This window comes from Microcaecilia unicolor, chromosome 5, assembly GCF_901765095.1.
Source record: "Microcaecilia unicolor chromosome 5, aMicUni1.1, whole genome shotgun sequence".
Taxonomy (NCBI): Eukaryota; Metazoa; Chordata; class Amphibia; order Gymnophiona; family Siphonopidae; genus Microcaecilia; species Microcaecilia unicolor.
In genome coordinates, this window is record NC_044035.1 from 290,015,100 (window position 1) to 290,036,536 (window position 21,437).

The following is a 21,437-nucleotide window of genomic DNA, read 5'->3' on the forward strand; positions in this document are numbered from 1 at the left end:
ATTTTTGAACCGGAAAAATGTCTATTTTGTTTTGTTTAGAAAATGGACGTTCCCTAGACATTTGTAGTTGTTTTGTGCACAGTGCTTTTTTCTTTTGTGATCATTTTTGGAAAAAAAAGTCTAAGGGAAAAATACAGAAAAACAAGCCAGTGGGACATCTGGGGGGCCATCATTCTTAGTATGCTGGCACCACAGACATCCCAGCAAAGTAGTAGGGCACCCTAGGAGACTCTGCAGTAGACTACACATAAAAGGTCTCAGATACACATTTCACCATTGCCCCCTTATACAACTGTACACCACTATAATAGCCCTTACATCTGCAGGTGTCACCTATATGTGGGCACAGTAGGTTTTTGGTGGGTTTTGGACAGGTCACACTTTCCACCATAAGTGTAACAGAGTGGGATATGGGTCTGGGTCACTGGGGTCAGCAGGGTCACTGAGAGCAGGAGCACAGCTCCCTCGCTCCTGCACCTCGCACTGCTTTTGTAAAATGGCTGCCACAAGACATTTTACTGAGGAGGGCTTACTTTCACGGTTGGGAGGAAGCGGAGGTGGAGTTCTTGCAGGTGGGTCTTAATGCACACTGGGGGAGGGAAGAAGGGAAAAAAGAGACATTGGCAGGAAGGTGCTCGGGGGCTTCTTTTTAAACAAAAAAAAAAGTTATGTGGGTGCAAGTCCAATATTCAGAGCGGACACCCGCATTGCTAAGTGACCTTATTTAGGACAGCTCTTCAGCTTGGCTATGCTGGTGCTAGCACTGAATATTGCTGGCACTCACATAACCTGAGGCTTCTCCCCATTGCTTCCCCCACGCCACCCCCGACCTACCTACTTTTGTTTGGGCAGTCCCCTTCACGTCTCTATTGCTGACAAATTTTGAATTTTCCATCTTAAGATGAGTATACTGATTACTAAAAAAGTTAAAGATTTAAGTTATTTACAAGTATAAACTGAATAGTCAAGGGTAGTGGAGGCGGTTGAACCAATGACGATGTGAGCGCATAAGACTCTGCTAAAAGTGAAAGCAGGCGCAGTGGCGTTCCTAAGTCGGCTGCCACCCTGGGCAGATTGCCGCTGTGCACCCCCCCCCCGGGTGCAGCGGCATCTGTCCCCCCAGGGTGCAGCATGACACCCCCCCGGCGCAATGACACCCCCTCCCCGGCGCATCAGGCCCCCCCCCCTCCGGTGCAATGACACCCCCCTCCCTGGCGCATCAAGCCCCCCCGGGTGCATTCTTGGCTGCTGGAGGGTGCAGAGAGCAGCCACGTGCCTGTCGGCTCCGCTGGCTCCCTGCTCCCTCTGCCACGGCCACTCCTTACTCATAAAAAAATACACGTCCGGGTGAAAACGTCCAAGTTTTACTTTAGGACGTCCTTGCTTTTTTTGATTATGGCTCAAAGACGTCCAAGTCTTAGGCATGCCTAAGTCCTACCTTCTCCTCTCCTCTGACACGCCCCCTTGAAATTTGGATGTCCTTGCGATGGACTGCAGTTGAAGCTGTCCAAAATCGGGTTTCGATTATACCGATTTGGACACCCCTGGGAGATGGACGTCCATGTTCCGATTTATGTCGGAAGATGGACGTTCATCTCTTTCGAAAATGAGCCTGAAAATCAACAAATCTTTTATCAGTTAGGAGAGAAGAGCTGACAGGCAGTTAAAAGAGAAGTAATCATATCAAGTGATCTGAAGTTAGCCAGTCTGTATAATAAGGCAGCAGAGAGAGCTGATAACATGTTCAAGTGTTTCAGTAAAGATATAATCAGCAAGGTAAAGGAAGTAGTAGTACCTCTGGGTAAGACACTGTTGAGACCTCTATGTGGAATCCTATGTGCGTAGTTCTAGCTTTACCCTTTATCAGAACATTGAAAGGGTGGAAGAGGTTCAGAGGAGGGCTACAAAAATAAGGAAGGGCTCTAATTAAAGCCCTACACAAAAACTTGTAAGAAACTCAATGTGTACCAGTTTGAATATAGACAAGGATACATGCAGTAGGTTGCAATCCTGGGAAACTGGGTGTGATTTCCACTACAGCTCCTTGTGACCCTGGGCAAGTCATTTAAATATCCATTGCCCCAGGTACAAATAACCTTAGATTGTGAGCCCATTAAAGACAGAGAAATACCTGCACAAAAATATAGTATATACAAACCACTTTGACTGTATCTACAGAATGGAGGTATATAAAGTGTGAAGTAAACATAAATATTTGAAAGAAATATTTAAATAAATATATAGGATTCAATGAAGTACATGAAGTTAGCATTCTTTACTGTTCAAGAAACTCAGAGACCACTGTCCCTGCCCCTCCAGTCATTTAGCTACACTCACATCCCCTGGACCAATCATTCCCTCATTACTTTCCATTTCCCCAGTCTCTCCCCCTCCCCTTCTCCTCCCCCCGCCTTATGTTCCCTTAACAATGATGCTATCCCAACTGAACCACGTGTTACTCTCTGCTGTTAATCAACATGCCTCTCTCTCTTGGAAAACCTCATCCCATCGGTTTTCCCCAGACCTTCATCTTCTGCAATCACACATGCTCTCTGTGGATCACAAATGGCACAAAACTCGGTTATCCATGGATCAAGCTCTGTTTCCGCTTCGCTACAGAGAATACCATCATGCTCTCCCTTGCCCCAGGGTTGATTTCTGTGATTGTCAAATCTCTACATCCATCAACCATCCTCACCTCTTTTCTATGTTCTTCAGTCCTTTGCCCTGTCCTCCACTGTCACTACTGATTATGACCCCTTCGTCTTCCCTTTGAATGATCTTACAACCACCTGCTTTCAAAAACTGCCTCCTTCCATTCTGTGCTCCAAGCTTTATCTGTCTCATATCCCTCAAGGCTTTCTCTTTCCTCTACCCCTGCTCTGTCCCCTTTCTGCCTCTGGATCTCCTGTTCAACCTTCTTGCCCCCTATCTCTCCAGCCCCAAGATATCCCCTTCCTTCTATTTTCCTTCCTTCTCTGCCCCTCTTCTCTATAATCCTCTTTCAGTCATCCCTCCTGACTGTCAATTGCCAAGGCTCTTGCTTCTCTCCATCTCTAACCCCCCTCCAGATCTTTGTCTTGCATCACTTGTGAAGCACCTTTCACAGCATCTCATCCCTCACTTGCATCCCCTTATCTCATCTTCTCTCGCATCTGGTACAATCCCCTCCAACTGGAAACACTCCTTTTTCACCGTCTCCTTTAAAATCCTCACTTAGAACTCACTATCCTCTTGAACCTTCACCCTATTTCTAATCTTCCTTTTTTCCCTCTAAAATTATAGAAAAACTAGTTCAATAACAGCTAGTATAACACATTGAGCAAAGCAATGTCTTTTGCCCCATCACAGCACTGAGATGTTCTTCTCACTCTACATGATCTGATCCATACCTTTCTTGACTGTCATTGCTGTATCATAGTTTTTCTTGACCTGTCATGTGCCTTTAATCTTGTTGACCATATACTTCTTCAGTGTCTTCCCTCTATTGGCATGACTGGTACTGCTCTCTCCTGGTTCTCCAGCTATCTTTCTGACTTCTCCTATCATCTTTTCCATGGTCATTCCAATTCCTCACCACTCCCTCTTCTATCAGGTGTCCTTCAAGGCTCTATTCTTTCTCCTGCTCTTTTCAATATCTTCCTCACTTTTCTACTCAGTATCATCCAGGACTTTTCTTGCATGCCATTTTGTTACGCTGATGACATTCAAGTTTCCTACTGGTTCAATTCTAACTTTATCTACCTTAACAGTGCTAAACGTGAATTAATTCTCTTTCCTTCTCACTTGATTTCACCCCCTCCACCCTCTGTAGATGATTAACTTCTCCCCTTCAAAGACTCTGTTAGGATTCTTGACATAATCGTTCCACTCACCCTTTGCTTTCTGCTTCTTCCCTCTGCTCCATTATTTTCAACCTCGTCATTTCCCACCTTGATTATTGCAGTTCTCTCTCTGCTGTTTTGCCCCTCCACTTTCTTAAACACCTACAATTAGTCCATTCCACCGCTTGAATTTGCTTCATGATGCCCATAAATTTGACCATGTTACCCCTTTGCTTTGCTCAGAACGCTGGCTCCCCCTTTCCGCTCACATTAAATTCAAAATTATCATGCTTGTCTACAAATCCAGATTCCCTTCTTCTCCCTCCTACTTTACTTGCCTTCTTATCCGTTATACCCCCCTCTGATTTTTCTGCTCTGCAGACCAACTGCTCATCACCCTCCCTCCACCTTCATGAATCCAGCTCACCCCCACCTGTGAGACTGCATTCAGCTATCTGGGTCCCCCTATATATCAGAAACCAGTTTTTCCTCTCTTCCTATAAGCAACCTTTGGAAACCTACCTGTTCTTGTCTTCTTTCCCAAGTACCTCCTAGCTCTCCCCTCCTGCTTCTTGTTACTTTTCTGCTTTTGAATTTTGCTTTTAACTTAACTGCTTTAGGCCTATGTGTATGCCCCAACGGTATAGCAAATGTGCTCAATATAAGTATTTACTGGCATTGTGCTAGATATCAGCAGAGGTGGTAGTAAGGATGTCAATTAAATGGTTCAAATTTGTTTTCTGCAGAAGATATTGGTCAGGGGAGGGAGATAACATGAAATCAAATAGGGTCTGCAGTATTACAGCAAATAGACCAAGTGAGCCATGCAGTCCTTATCTAACAAGAATTGCTATGGTATTAGGGTGCTTTCTTACTTTTATCTGCTCTCTAGTCAGACAGAAGATGCAGGGACATATAATCTCTTCTCTGCCCCCTGGCATAGAAGCTACTGTTGAATGGACAGCCTGTCTGTTTCCTAACTCACCCATGCTCCATTTTTGCCCTATGGGAATATCACCTGTCAGTGCCTGAGATAAAATGGAGTTGCACTCTGGATACCCCTCTCTGTTAAATTGGCAGTCTGCTGTATCACTAAGTAAAGATCTGTGCTCTTTCAAAAGAAGATTTGAAACAAAAACATCTTCCAGAGCTCATGTTTATTGTATATTGAAAGACATAATGGCATGCACACTATTATACTGTAGTTACATTCATAATTTACCACTTCTTTAACAACATCTCTCCACAAGAACTAATTATTCATATATTATTTCAGTTCATGCACAAGCAACTCCTATAACTCACAATGAAATGGGTGTTTAAGAGGCAAATTCTGATGATAATGGCGAAAAAAAATTCTCCTGCTGTTAGGCATTGAGAGAGTGATTGCTAGAGCTTAATATCACATTTTGCTCAATATTTTATTTGTTATTGGCTAGCAGTGACTGTCCTTCTTTTGATGAATGCCCTCTAATGGTAGCACCATGTGAATACGACTGTTAAGTTCACTTTGACCATTTTTAATCCAAGACAAGGGATGAGAGCAGAGAGGGACTGCTCCTTTCCCATTCTTCTACACCAGGAGTGTCCAACCTCGGTCCTCACCAGGTTAGGATGTCCTCAATGCAAATGCATGAGATCTATTTGCATACTATGGAGGCAGTGCATTCAAATAGATCTCATGCATATTCATTGGGTAAATCCTGAAAACCCAACTAGTTTGCAGCCCTCGAAGACCGAGGTTGGACAACCCTGTACTACACTGTAAGGGAACTCCTGGGTGAGTTCTGAAAAGGGTTGGGGAACAGATATGAGAGAAGGGTCTGGCTCTGCTTAGGGGTTACTTGGTCTGTTGGGGTGTTTGGATCTGTTGGGGGGGTATGATGTTAGGATAAGTACTTTAGCACCAGGGAAAATCAGATGGGATGATACTTGTGTGGGGGGCACTGCAAGGGATGGCTGTTAGGAGTATATTCAACCAGATTATTCTGGACTCTTAATGTTCCAAAATAGGGTATTACAGCACACTTAGTTAAAAACCAGAAATTTTTAATCACTTACCAGCTTATTTTCGAAAGTGATAGCCGGCCATCTTCCGACACAAATCGGGAGATGGCCGGCCATCTCCTAAAACCGGCCAAATCGGTATAATCGAAAGCCGATTTTTGGACACACTCGCTGGCATTCCATCGTGGAGGCAGCTAAACTTCAAGGGGGCGTGTCGGCAGGGTAGTGAAGGTGGGATGTGGGCGTGCTTACGAGATGGCCGTCTTCAGCTGATAATGGAAAAAAGAAAACCGGCGATGACGAGCATTTGGCCGGTTTTACTTGGTCTATTTATTTTCACGACTAAGTCTCAAAAAGATGCCCAAACTGACCAGATGACCACCGGAAGGAATCGGGGATGACCTCCCCATACTCCTCCAGTGGTCACCAACCCCCTCCCACCCCAAAAAAACTTTAAAACATTTCCTTCCTAGAAGGGGAAGCCAGTCGGCCAGCTCGTAAAAAAAAAAAAAAAGGATCTTGCTGATCAGTTATGTTATGACTTACTTGTTCTGGAGTGCTGTATTTTGTGATACTGTTTTGAGAAATGCTCAAGAAAGACTTCATACAAATGAAAAAAGTCCCTGCCATTCATTTTCCCTTGATGGTGGTCCCTGACATGCACTTCCCTTAATAGCCATCTTTCTCTCCGAAAGTGCACTTCTCTTAATGGCCGGCTTTCTCCCCAAACAGGGAAATCAAAACAGTTTTCACTCACAGGTTTTTTTTAGTAGTAACAGTGGGATTTGAACCAGCCACTTCTGTATTACAAGAGCCATGATGTAACCACTTGGCCACAGCTCCACTTACTTGGGTGTCCCTCCCTTTTGATTATACCCCTTCAGGTCTCTCTCAGCCAATCACAGCGCGCTAAGCTGTCTGTGAGTGGCTGAGAGAGACCTGGAGGGGTATAATCAAAAGGGAGGGGCAAATAACTAAGTGGATTTGTGGCCAAGTGGTTACATCACTGGTCTTGTAATACAGAGGTGGCTGGTTCAAATCCCACTGTTACTGGAAAAAAAGCAGTGTGCAAAAACTTTTGATTTCCCTGTTCAGGGAGAAAGACGGCCATTAAGAGAAGTGCACTTTCGGAGAGAAAGACGGCTATTAAGGGAAGTGCACGTCAGGGACGGCCATCAAGGGAAAATGCATGGCAGGGACTTTTTTCATTTGTATGAAGTCTTTCTTGAACATTTCTCAAAACAGTATCACAAAATACAGCACTCCTGAACAAGTAAGTCATAACATAACTGATCAGCAAGATCTAAACATCCAGAAGTACCAGTGCACTATGAATGCTGGCCCCTCCCACGGCCAAATGCCTTGGATTTGGCCGGGTTTGAGATGGCTGGTTCCAGTTTCCATTATCGCTGAAAAACAAAGTCGGCCATCTCAAACACGGCGATCTGTGGCATTTGGCCGGCCCCAACCGTATTATCGGAACAAAAGTTGGCCGGCCATCTTTTTTGATAATACGGTTCCGGCCAGCTGTTGCGGCGCCGCCAAAATAGATCGCCGGCGCCTTTTGATTATGCCCCTCTTAGCGTTTTAGAAGCTAGAAGCACAGCACTACACATCTGTGCAATACGTCCTGTTGCATGTGTTTTATTGCAAAACACAGCCTGTTTTGGGTTCATCAATAAAGAACTCTTGACTATCCCATGCTTGATGGCCCTTGGTGCTTTTTAAAAAACTTTTTCTTTGTGTTGTGTGCTGCGGCCCTCTCTTTTGCCGTATAAACTTACAGTATACACATGTATAGTCATATTCAACATTGACTGTTTCCATTTTCTACCTGTCAGAAAATCATAGACATTGGCAGCGATATAAAGCACAAGAAAGTCCAAAGAAATTTGAGTTTTTCAATCTGTATTGAATAAAGATTTGTTGAGGTAAACCTTACTCCATTAGCAGAGTAGGTGAAGAAACAGTTAGGTACACCTCTTGAACATATTAGCAGTTAAAATGCAGTAACAACTGCAAAGCACAGTCTCCACCCTACCCATTATTAGCAGGATTCAGTAAATGCAAGTTAGGGGTTGGGAAAAATTCATGCTCAGCACTGTTCTATAAAGGGCACTCCGAGCTAAGCACTGTTTATAGAATAGTGCTTAGTATTTATTCTGGTGCCCAACATTGGGAATGAGGATTTATATCAACTTAAACCAAGTTCCAGTGCTGCAACTTGGGCCTGCAGCCCCCCAAATTGTATAACATTGTACATAATTCTTTGGAATGCCCCTGGTGCTCCCATGCCTCTCCAATAGTCACACCCACTTTTGGGTTGCACATGACAAGAATTGGGCATAGATTTTTATAGAATTGTGCAAGGCAGATCCACGTACAAATCTAAATTAGAGCAAATTATCATCAATAAATGATTGTTAATATCCAATTTTGATTAACAGATCATTGACTCATTTATATGTACACAGATCTCAGGATCACACACAATTTTGGGTGCCCAAATATGGGAGCCATTAATAGAATATGGTGGTATATGCCCAAAAATGGTGATTTCTTCATATGTGTTGTTGATATTCCTTAACAAAAATAAAAATAAAATAAAATTAATTTCTTCATTAAACAGCTAACACAATTTAAACAGTAGGCCCTGCTCTTACACATGCAAAATATCCATGCAGTGTTCTTTATTCCAACTATTTTCACATGTTGAGTAATGCATAGATAACTTTTTTTCTGTCTTAAGGTAGAAGTTATCAAGCTATGTTAGGTTAACAACCCATGTTATGCCCCTTAACATGATTACAGAGCACTAAATGCAGGGTTGTCTTGCTCTAATGAAGCATTTTTAAAGTAATTACAGGAGTATATAGTAATGAGATGTAAAACATGTAAATGCAGGTAACGTATCTCATTGCTATGTAAATAGTATACTGTGGCTTGCAATGTGCACCTAGTATACACCGCAAGCCGCAGTATAGCTATAAAAGTAATTCCAGCTAAAAGCTAGGGTTATTTTACAGACCAGGAGCATCAGGCTACCAAGCCATTGCTCAATGTTTTGAGGCCATCTCTTAAAGGGCCTAGCACCTTTAAGAAATTAGTAATCTCATGTATGTACCCTCCCCCCCCCCCAACCCCTCTCATAGTGAACACAACCAAGGCCCCTCTAAGGTGTGAGCTGCCACCTGGAACCCTCCCCTCCTCAATTATAGGCTGTGCAATAAGGCCCCCCAAACCCTCTTGAAGGACAACTCCCATACCTTAAATATTCCTCAGTGTCTATTGGGTAGGCAAGAATAATGCCCAGTTGCTCTTGCCATCTCCAGATCTAGGATCCAAAATAGTGTTAGTAATCGCTAGTGGTAGAAAGCTTGGTGGCTCGATGTCCCTGGACCATTGGACTACTACTGCATTGACCTTTTCACACAATTGAATTAGATTTATAGAGATATTTATGTGATTTTTCAATGAAAAGATGCAAAAAGGTGGGACATGGATTTTTGGCCTGGAAAAATCCACAAGGCACATAGGGTAAAGTGATAGCAACCTGATTAATATTACTTTTAAAAAGTAATCAAGTACAAATTATCAATTAATCTTTTGAAAACATAGTCTATTTCAGACTAATGATTACCTTTAGGTTTTTTGAGTATCAAAAAGGTTGAAATTTCCCTGAGACATAGACAAAAGTATATGATCATGTTTAAATTTCTGTGACCACTTTATGAATAGTAATTGGCTTATTGGATGTTTTTTTTAACGCAGTCAGGCCTAATGCCAAGACAAGCTGCTGTGTGCAGGAGATACCAACAAAAAGAGGTCCCTGTTAAAATAAGACACTTATTTGAGCTATAAAATTTCTCAACACAAATTTCTCCTACAATTTATCATGTTCATAGTGCTATTAGGTAAATTGTGCACTCATTTCACATTTTAAATTTTTTTATGCTCTTCATATAATATTAATGATGCAGTTGCAATTCAAACATGTATATATGCCATGTGCCATATTTTGTATACAGTAAGGTAGAAAAATAATTGTGTTCTTTGCTAACATTTCTTTTTGAAAGTGGTTGATTTCCTCTATGTAATTATATTTTTTAAAATGAGATGATCAATCTACTACTTTTTATTTTTCTGGAAAGGAGCATAATTATTTTATGTGAAAGAACAGCAGTGTCAGAGTCATTCCCCATGTGTTATTAACTATGTTTTCACATCCTAATTCCATTTAATTTCTCAAAATAAGAGACACTGTGCATCTTCCCCTTCATGCTTTTCATATATTGCTTGAGTGGCATCAAAGTCATAATGCTTTAATATTTTGCTCTGACTGTTTCAGAATCTTAAACATCTCTCTTTGTGCTACATGGTTCAACACTGTGGTATGGGTTATTTCTCTTGACACTGCACTTTTAAGCTGTGTATATTCTTTTCTAGATGTGCCATCCAGTCCCTATGGATTGAGAATTATAGAATTGTCACAGACATTTGTAAAGGTTACTTTCAACAAGCCAGATTCTCATGGAGGTGTGCCCATTCATGACTATCAGGTAGACATAAAAGAAGTGACATCAGAAACCTGGAAAATAGTGCGTTCCCATGGAATTCACAGTGAGTCTAAAAGCTATTACTATATTATATATGAACATGATGTACTCAGAATTTGCTGTGTTGGCTGTTTCTAAACAAAATATTCCACTTTTTGCTCTCTTTCTTGACTCCTGTATAATACTACAGTCTTCTAGCTGTTCTTCCTGTGTAGAAAAATATCACCAAGGCTTAATTTATAGACAAAAATGAAGTGTAACAGTGGAGTCAGGGCAGGATTACCATAAGGCTCCAGAAAAAGGAGGACAGATTGGGCCAGTCTCGGTTTCACTTCCATTGCTTTCAATGGAAGTAAGACCTGGACTGGATCAATGTGTCCTCCTTTTTCTGGAGCCAAATGGTAACCCTAAGTCAGGGGATGGGCTGGACAGGCCAGGAGCAAAAGAAGAAGAGGGGCTGGGTTAGGGAGCAGAATGACAGTTGTCTGCTCTGCTCCAGTCTCACTCCTCCCCTTCTCATCCCTGTAGGTTGTCAGGAAGGGAGGAGCTGGGGAAAAACACCCTTGCATCTCTGAAGTCTGAAAAGAAATGGTGGAATAGTGTTCCAGGTCATTCCCCTAGAAATCACCTCACTTTTTTTTCTAACTTTAGATGTCCATTCTCTCAGCTATACTCTCCTTTACACTGTTTATAGTGTCCTATCTCCTGCCACTTGGCACTAGGAGTGCACATGTGGGAAACCTTTCTGTTCTGGGGGGGGGGGGGGGGGGGGGGGAGATGCTTGGGCCTACAATAATAATTTTTCAGATAGGTAATACATAGAAATAAAACAAAAATGTAAAACAAAGGGTCCTGTTTACTAAGCCATGCTGTAAGTATGCAAAGCTTTAGCATTCGCTAATGATAGAGACACCCATAGGAACATAATGGGTGTCTCTATTGTTAGTGTGTGGTGATTTTTAGCGCACACTAAAAAGAATGCCTACAGCATGACGTGGAGGGGCATAATTGAACAAAAACGTCTATCTCCATGGGCGTTTATCTCCGAGAACGGGTCCGTGAAGGGGTGGACCGAACCATATTTTCGAAAAAAATAGACGTCCATGTTTTATTCGACAATTTGTGAGCTGGGCGTTTTTGTTTTTCAGTGATAATGGAAAATGAAAGCGCCCAGCTCAAAAACAAATAAATCCAAGGCATTTGTTTGTGGGAGGGGTCAGGATTCGTAGTGCACTGGTCCCCCTCACATGCCAGGACACCAACCGGGCACCCTAGGGGGCACTTTTACAAAAACAAAAAAAAAGGTAAAAGAGCTCCCAGGTGCATAGCACCCTTCCCTTGGGTGTTGAGCCCCCCAAATCCCCCTCAAAACCCACTGCCCACAAGTCTACACCACTACTATAGCCCTAAGGGGTGAAGGGGGGCACCTACATGTGGGTACAGTGGGTTTGGGGGCGGTTTGGAGGGCTCCCATTTACCAGCACAAGTGTAACAGGTGGGGGGGATGGGCCTGGGTCCACCTGCCTGAAGTCCACTGCACCCCCTAATAACTGCTCCAGTGACCTGCATACTGCTGCCAGGGAGGTGGGTATGCCATTTGAGGGTGAAAATAAAAAGTTGTGAAACGGCATATTTTGTGGTGGGAGGGGGTTTGTGACCACTGGGGGAGTCAGGAAAGGTCATTCCCGATTCCCTCCAGTGGTCATCTGGTCATTTAGGGCACTTTTTGGGGCCTTATTCGTGCAAAAACAGGGTCCAGGAAAAGTGCCCTAAATTCTCGCTAAAACGCATATTTTTTTTCCATTATCGGCGAAAGGCGCCCATCTCTGATCACCCGATAACCACGCCCCAGTTCCGCCTTCACCACGCCTTCAACACGCCCCCATCAACTTTGTCCGCATCTGCGACAGAGTGCAGTTGAAAACGTCCAAATTCGGCTTTTGATTATACCGCTTTATTCGGTTTTGTGAGATAAACGTCTATCTCCCGATTTGGGTCACAATATAGGCGTTTTTCTATTTCGATTATAAGCTGGATAGTAAATAGGGCACAAAGTGTTACCTTTTTATTGGACTACAATACATTTTTTGATAAGCTTTCAAAAGCAGAACCTTCTTCCTCATGTCAGATATGAGCATAAGTGTAACACTACTTTACCTTTTGATACTTATTTGCTCATCAGGATAGTAAAACACAGGGTTTAAAAACAACAGAGCAATCTAGCTAGTAGGCTGCCTGTATATGCTATTGTATCTTTGTAAAGAGAAAGGGAAATGGGCTGAGGAGGAAATGAGATAGTATAATTTATATTTGAATGCTCTTATATGTGATAATGTCCTGACGTCCTAGGATCAATGGTGTATATAGCATTAAATGGAGTATGTAGCATTGAATTAAGAGGTAGATATAATAGACATCTCGGATACCTGGTGGAAGGAGGACAATCAATGGGCACTGTGTTACCAGGGTACAAATTATATTACAGTGATAGAGTGGATCAAATTGGAGGGGAGTTGTGCTATATGTTAAAGATGGAATTGTGTCAAACAAAATAAATATTCTACATGAAACAGGTAGCAGTGTGCAATCTTTGTGGATAAAAATTCCATGTGTGAAGGGAAAGAGTATACAGGTAGGGGTTTAATACTGTCCAACAGAAAAAACAATAAAACGGATCACAAAAATAAAGAGAAGTGGTGTATTAGAATGATTACCTGATGTGGCCATGTTTCATCTGCAGGCTGTGTCAGGGGGAAAATATACATGAAAAACATACATCAAAATTCTTACTATCATAATCAATAGTACAATTAAAAAGCAGAATAAATTTACATAAAATGTCAAAATGAATACTTACATATAGAGAACAGGTATATGTGGAGGGGCATAATCGAACGCCCATCTCCATGGGCGTCTATGTCTGAAAACGGGTACGTGAAGAAGCGGGACAGACTGTATTTTCGACAAAAAATGGGCGTCAATCTTTTGTTTCAAAAATACGGTTTGGACGGACCAAATGCCATGGATTTGGACCTTTCTGAGCTGGGCGTTTTTTTTTTTTTTTTTTTTGCGATAATGGAAAATAAAAACGTCCAGCTCAGAAACGTCCTAATCCAAGCCATTTCGTCATGGGAGGGACAAATGTACAACATTGCCATAGCTCTTAGGGGTGAAGGGGGCAACTATATGTGGGTACAGTGGGTTTCAGAGGCCTCCCATTTACCACCACAAGTGTTACAGGTGGTGGGGGGGGGGGGGAGGATGGGCCTGGGTCTGCCTGCCTGAAGTGCACTGCAGTACCCACTAAAAGTGCTCCATGGACAGGACTTGTTGCTGCTGTTATAACCTTGGCACACCAGTTGACACCTGAAGACTAATCTCGCTGAAAACGTCCTTTATTTGAATAAGCACCTTTACTCACAGTTAATTGCAGATCAGAGGTTGTGCCCCACTGGCAACGAGTCTCACTGGTACTGAGATTAGCAGTAGGTCTGAGCTGGCAGAATGCTGTAAAATGCCCTCTTTCAGCAACATTCAAGGTAAGAACTAAGTGCTATAACATGGCTAACAGATGAACAGGATCTAAAACTGGCTTACAAAAATGGCCACTACCTCATGGACTACCAGAAACAAACCAGGGCACACTCTGACCCAGTAAGCAGAGGGAAAAGCACCATGGAAGTATAGCCTACCAACTACCAACATCGTGAGCATTTAACACAAGCTAGTGGAATCACGGAGCCCAATACCCTACACCCACCACAATGCATTGTTGATGTGACTCTGCAGTGCCTTTAACAGAAAAGGTGTCACACTCACCCGAGACCCACATCAGAACCAGGGAAAGGCTGTCAGAGGATAGAACACATTCTGCTGTCATGGAGGTGGGTACGGAATTTGAGGCTGGCATACAGGCTGGGAAAAAAAGTTTGTAAAGTGTTTTTTTCTTTGGTGGGAGGGGGTTAGTGACCACTGGGGGAGTCAGGGCAGGTGATCCCCGATTCCCTCCAGTGGTCATCTGGTCAGTTGGGGCACTTTTTTGGGACTTGTTCGTGAAAAAAAGGGTCCAAAAAGTGACCCAAAATCGCGGTAAAAATGCCTTTTTTCCATTATCAGCTAAAGACGCCCATCTCTCCTCGGCCGATAACCACACCCCAGTCCCACCTTCGTCACACCTCCGACACGCCCCCGTTAACTTTATTTGTTCCTGCGACGGAGTGCAGTTGAAGACGCCCAAAATCGGCTTTCGATTATACCAATTTAGTTTTAGATCCCTTTCATTTGTTAGCTACATTACAGAACTTAGTTCTTACCTTGAATGTTGCTGAAAGAGGGCATTGTACACCATTCTGCCAGCTCTGACCTACTGCTCATCTCAGTACCAGGGAGACTCATTGCCAGTGGGGCACAACCTGTGATCTGCAGTTAACTGTGAGTAAGCGTGCTTATTCCAATAAAGGACTTTTTCAAAGAGATTAGTCTTCAGGTGTCAACTGGTGTGCCAATGTTATATAGCAGCAACAAGTCCTGGAGGCCTGCGTGTATGCAGGTCCCTGGAGCACATTTAGTGGGTACCGCAGTGCACTTCAGCCAGGTGGACCCAGGCCCACCCCCACCTGTAACACTTGTGCTGATAAATGGGAGGTCTTCAAAACCCACTGTACCCACATGTAGGTACCCCCTTCACCCCTAAGAGCAATGGTAGTGTTGTACATTTGTGGGTAGTGGGTTTGGGGGGAGGGGGGTTGGGGGCTCAGCACCCATGGTAAGGGAGCTATGCATGTGGGAGCTTTTTCTGAAGTCCACTGCACTGACCTCTAGGATGCCCAGTTGGTGTCCTGGCATATCAGGGGGCCAGTGTACTACGAATCCTGGCCCCTCCCATGACTAAATGGCTCGGATTAGGACGTTTTTAGTTTCCATTATCGCTAAAAAAAACAAACGCCCAGCTGAAAAACGTCAATTTTTTTCGATAATACGGTCTGTCCCGCCTCTTCACTTACCCGTTTTCGGACATAGACGCCCATGGAGATAGGCGTTCGCATTCGATTATGCCCCTCCACGTGTTTCTGCCTTCAACATAATCTTTTTTTCAAAGTCCCTCCTTGCCTTCCTTCTCAGTGCTTTGCATTTGATTTGAAATTCCTTATGCTGTTTCTTATTATTTCAGTTGGATCCTTCTTCCATTTTCTGAAAGATTTTGTTTTAGCTCTAATATCTTCCTTCACCTCACTTTTTAACCATGCTGGCTGTCATTTGGTCCTCATTCCTCTATTTTTAATACATGGAATGGGACTGGCCTGGGCTTTCAGGATGGTATTTTTGAACAGCTTCCACACCTGATGAAAATTTTTGACCTTTGTAGCTGCTCCTCAAAGGTTTTTTTTTTTTTTTCACCATTCTCACGTTATCATAGAGGGGCATAATCATATGGGGTGCCTAAGTTTTCCTGAGGGCGTCCTCGCAGGACATCCCCGTAAAGGGGCAGGGAAACTCATATTATTGAAACAAGATGGGCAAGCATCTTTCGTTTTGATAATACGGTCAGGGTCACCCAAATCTCAACATTTAGGTCGACCTTAGAGATGGTCGGCCCCAGTTTTCGGTGATAATGGAAAACGAGGACGCCCATCTCAGAAATGACCAAATCCAAGTCATTTGGTCATGGGAGGAGCCAGCATTCGTAGTGCACTGGTCCCACTAACTGAATGGAAAAAAGCCCTTCCCGATCTGGAAAGGAACAGGCATGCATGAAGGAAATTCAAATGAGCTGCTTGCTGTTAGCTCATTTGCACATGATTTCCTTGAGGACGCCCAAAATGTGGATGTTTCTGTGAGAAGGATGTCCATGCCTTTGCTATGCCTCTGACACTCTCTTTATTTATTTATTTGGATTACAAGTAGCAGCAGTGGGATTTAAAGCGGCCACCTCTAGATTGCAGGACCAGTGCTCTAACCACTAGGCCACTCAGCCACTCCTCCACACCCTTGAAATGTGGCCGTCCCTGTGGGGGGGCAGTTGAGGACATCCAAAATGTTTGAAAGAAGGACGTCCACGCCTTCGTTATGCCTCCGCTGACACACACATACCTCCCCCCCAGGGACCTGCATACTGCCCCCCCCTCCACATGGATGGCCAAATTTCCAGGGAGTGGAGTGGTGGAGTGGCTAGAGCACTGGTCTTGTGATCCAGAGGTGGCTGGTTCAAATCTACTGTTGCTACTTGTGATTCAAAATCCAAATAAATAAAGAGGGTGTCAGAAGCATAACAAAGGCATGGATGTCATTCTCACAGAAGCATCCTGTTGCATGGAAGAAGGATGTTCTCAACTGCCATTGCAGGGACAGAGGCATAGCAAAGGACACACTCTAAAAAGACAAACATTTTTGAAGTTGTTTTTTTGGGGTGGGGGGGTGGTTAGTGACCACAGGAGAAGTCAGGGGAGGTCATCCCCGATTCCCTCCGCTGGTCATCTGGTCAGTTCGGGCATATTTCTGATGCTTGATTGTGAAAAAAAATGGACCAAGTAAAGTCAGCCAAATGCTTGTCAGGGACACCCTTCTTTTTTCCATTATTGGCCGTGGACACCCATCTGTTAACCATGCCCCTGTCCCACCTTTGGTACACTGCCGACACGCCCCCTTGAACTTTGGTCATCCCCCGACGGAAAGCAGTTGAGGACGCTCAAAATTGGCTTTCAATTATGCCGATATGGGCGACCTTCGAAAATAAGCAGGATAGGCAGCATAGAAATATCCATCTTATAAAATGATCACACAGATATCTGTACAGAGCAGTAGGCTGAAGATCCAGGTTGAAATCTCACTTCAGGAACAGAAAAATACCTACTGTATCTAGGACAGTGCACGTAAACCTGGTGACTGCTCTTTTTAAAATGACTCTACCTGACCATTAGTTCTAGTCTTGAGTTATTACTACTTCTAGGGGCCAGGATGTCAAAAGAGAAAATCACACACATCATTCAGTGATGTACTATAAATATGAAGGCACTTTTTGAAATGTGTTTTCCTATGTAGATTGCCTTAGCTAAAAGTTGTTTTTCAAAACAGCTAAAAGTACTTAAGGGATGTAACCTTACATATGAGTTTGACTGACTTAAAAGAAACATTGCCAGAGGTTTGGGTCAGAGGAATAAGTAGCATTGAACACTATTTTCAACTCTGCAGGTGCTGTTCTTTCTCCAGTCAGCTGACTGCATAAAAAAAAAGTGTGAACAATATATTCATGTGCCCAGCTGCAACACATTTTCAAAGAGAAACTACCAAGGTATCTCTTTGAGAATTAGTTGGAAGTTCATACGTAGTTTCACACTAAACTGACTGTTAAGAATCATCCCCTTAGTAGCATGGAACTACCATTTATGTTTCTGCTCACAATAATTTGATTTTATTTATATTATTCTTAGATTTATGTTACTATAAAAGTTTTAAAGGATATTTTAATAAATATCAACACAAGCAGGTAGTTACTAATCTGTGTTAAGTAATGCAGTCTTTACCATTAAATGTACATTAAACAGCAACTATGTGCATTATTGTGTTTAATGCACATTTTGCCAGCACAGTCAACCATTATTATGCAAATTGAATAATGAATAACCTTACATTTAACCTTGCAAGCTGTGTTGTTCATGGAAAAATAATTGCAACTTTGAGTTGGTGCTCTCTTTCTTCTCCAGGAACATTGGGCTGCTAAGATATGGCCTGATTCTCCTGGGGAGCTTCTTAAAGGGGCCGTGATAAAAAAAATAAAAAATCATAGCACAGTCCTAATCCTTAACCCCAACACTCTTACCATAATTGGCTTCACCTTTACTCCTCTGACTCTCCCCCCCTGAAAAAAACATATTTGTCTTCACCTTTCAACCCATGGATAACACAAACAACAGCACTTCCTCTTCTTATTAATGATACTGTTCTATATTCTTAATCAAAAAGCAAATACACCTTTATATCTCAAAAAATAGAGGAAAAAACCTCAACAGACTTCATTCTTGGCAGGCATGTATCTGCAATTTTCAAGGAGTACTAGCTGTCATTACTGTAAAAAAAAAAAAAAACCTCCATTAACAAGATATTTATCGACTGAAATTCAAGAATTTTATAAACTTCTCATAAAGATGCCGAACTTCTCTCTGATCCCCACAGCCAACTAAGGCCCAAGTTTTGAACTCTTCTTCAGGGGCCTTGGTGGATATAGTTCAATAATGTGGCTATCCGGTGTGTCCTGAGTTGTTGTTTGTGGTGATTAATATTTCTCTCTAAGCTCCAATTAAATTTTAGACAACCCCTGGATAACAACCATATTTTTTTCACCTTTAACCTTCATGACATCAAAACCATTCATCTTCTTCTAAACCCAACCCACAATCATGGGGTCACAGCTACAAAATGATTAGTAAGCACTGCTGTAAGGGGTTGACTCAAGGACAACATTAGGAAATATGTCTTCATAGTAAGTGTGGCGGATGCACGAAACAGCAGGAGAGACAATGGAGAAAGAAACAGCATTCAAGTGAACATGGCATTCATAGAGAGGATTCTTGATTGTGAAGGAGGAGAAAACAAAAAAATGAACCGGAGTCTATGACAATGCGACAGAAACATTGATTGATTGATTTCTGTTCCACCTTTATCCAATCAAATGGCCAATTCAGTTAATATGCAATTCTGGGACCACAGTTATAACACCACTGTATGATAATGGTACCTGATTAATCAACTTGTAAAATGTCCAGGTTTATAATAGCATATATTATGAAGTCATTGAAATACTCATAATCGATTCTATGGTGACCTCAGCGGTGCTCATTGCTAATACGTAGAAATAGCAATGTGTCTAGCACCCACCTCTTCTTCGGTTCACCTGATTAACATGTGTTAATTTATGTTTATTACTACTTTTTATATATATATTTTTAATAAAAGGTACTCATCTTTATGTACATCAGACTGAGGGATTTAAATGTCTGACATGCATGTTTCGCCCATAGACGAGCTGTCTCAAGGACAATCCCCCTAAGCTGTCAATAGCGCCAGCTTTGCTGTAATTTTCTGGGATCACCCCTTTATCCAAGGCAGATTGCAATAAAAACATGATTAATAAAATCAAACAGATAAATACATTCAAAATCTATTCACTCTAAAACCTCATAAATACAATCATCTGACTTCTTAACTATCCCATCAGCCTTATCTCTAAAATTTCATCATTATTTACCAAAATCCAGCACAAACAGTTAACCCTTCAGTAGCTCTTGAACTTATCTACCTCATTTTGCTTTTGGGTCTTCAAAGGAAGAAGATGCCATTCCCTAAGTCCAATTAATGATAAAGAACGCTGCCTTATCTCTTCATACAAAATCTTATTCAGGATAGGTGTCATCAATAATTTTTCCCCTTCATATCTCAAGGGTATAGATGCCTGATATATTGGATCTCACCCAAAACTCTATAGGTAATAATGATAGTCCTTCAAGTCTGATGTTTTGTTCTCAAACACTTGTTAACAGTCTAGTTGCCACATTCTGAATGGTTTGTAATGGGGAAAGTTTGGGAGACAATTGAAAGGGATAGATGTAGAGACGGTGAAAGATGAAGGAAGGGGTATGCCTCTGAAAGAGGTGACAGAGGGTGGAAATAGGAGACGTAAAAGGGGTAAGGTAGACTGGATAAGATGTAAGACATAAAGGGAGTAATTCTATAAATGGACATTAATATTTATACTTTAATTATACATATAAATGATTAGAATAATGAGGCAGAAACTGGCAGAAGCAACAGAAGCAGAGAATGTGCTAATTTATGGCGAGGGACAGTCTCTGAGAACTAAATGTATGGAATAATTTTAAGTCCAAAAACTGGGTAAGCAAAAGCGTTTAAGCTACACCACCATATTTCTTTCTATGTGGGGATGTTCTTGAGACTTAAAATCTGCTTGGCTCATATTACAATCTTAGCCTCAAAATGGGGCACTTAAGCAAAAGTTGACTCATGGTATCACAACTCTTTGAGCTGGCCCTGAGCAACATATTCCAAATTATTATTGACATTCAATGTATTAGAATCAGCAATTGTGATTGGTGTGTTGAGGAGGCATACAATCAAACAAAACATATAATTGTCATGTGAAAATGGCATGCATTGGGCCAATTTTACTGCAGCAAGAAAAGGGCCTTTTTTAAATGGGGGGCAGTAAATGGCCATGCAGTAATATTAAAATTAGAGTGCGGCTATTTACTGCCTGAGCTCTTACTGCCACCTATTTAGAAGGCAGTAATGGCTCACATGCTACTTGTGTGGTAATTGGGCAACGCATGGCAATGTGGTCACACTGCTGATTACCGCCAGGAATGTCCCCCATGCTACCATGGCTAACTGTTCATGCCAACTTCAAAACTACTGCTGGGCTCCCGCACTACCCCAGTGGAAGAGCCGATTTAGCACACGCTACCCGTAGTTTAGTAAAAGGGTCCCTAAATGAAGGGATAGATATAATAGGCATATCAGAGACCTGGTGGAAAAAGGACAATCAATAGGACACTGTTATTAGGGTACAAAATGATAAAGTGGATCAAATTGGAGGGGAGTTGCACTATATGTTAATAAGGGAATTGAGTCAAACAAAATAAACATTCTACATGAAACAGATAGCAGTAAGGAATCCTTATGGATGGAAATTATATGTATGAAGGGAAGGAATATTCTGGTAGGGCTGTACTATCATTTGCCAGGACAGAACAAACAGACAGATGAAGAAATGTTTACAGAAATTAGGAAATCTGGCAAATTGGGCAACAGTATAATAATGGGTGATTTCAATTACCATAACTATTACAGCAGGGAGCGCTGAGGTAAATTTCCAAATCAGCACATGCTAACCACATGCTAAAATATATATTTTAGTTTTTTTCATGGAGGTGGCTTGCCTGGGGGCAGAGAGTGGATGTTTCTGTGCTAATCAGTTAGTGCAGTTATATTATCGCACACTAACTGATTACTGCATGAGTCCTTACTACCTACAAATAGG

General features: G+C 42.2%; 1 protein-coding gene across 1 annotated transcript in view; it reads left to right on the plus strand.

Annotated features, from left to right (window-relative positions):
* The window catches only part of NCAM2 (neural cell adhesion molecule 2), a 351,991-nt gene that overhangs the window by 181,292 nt on the left and 149,262 nt on the right, over window positions 1-21,437 (plus strand). Inside the window, exon 12 of the mRNA XM_030205047.1 lies at window positions 10,278-10,451. Within this exon, the coding sequence (XP_030060907.1) occupies window positions 10,278-10,451 (174 nt within the window). The remainder of the gene's footprint in view (window positions 1-10,277; window positions 10,452-21,437) is intronic.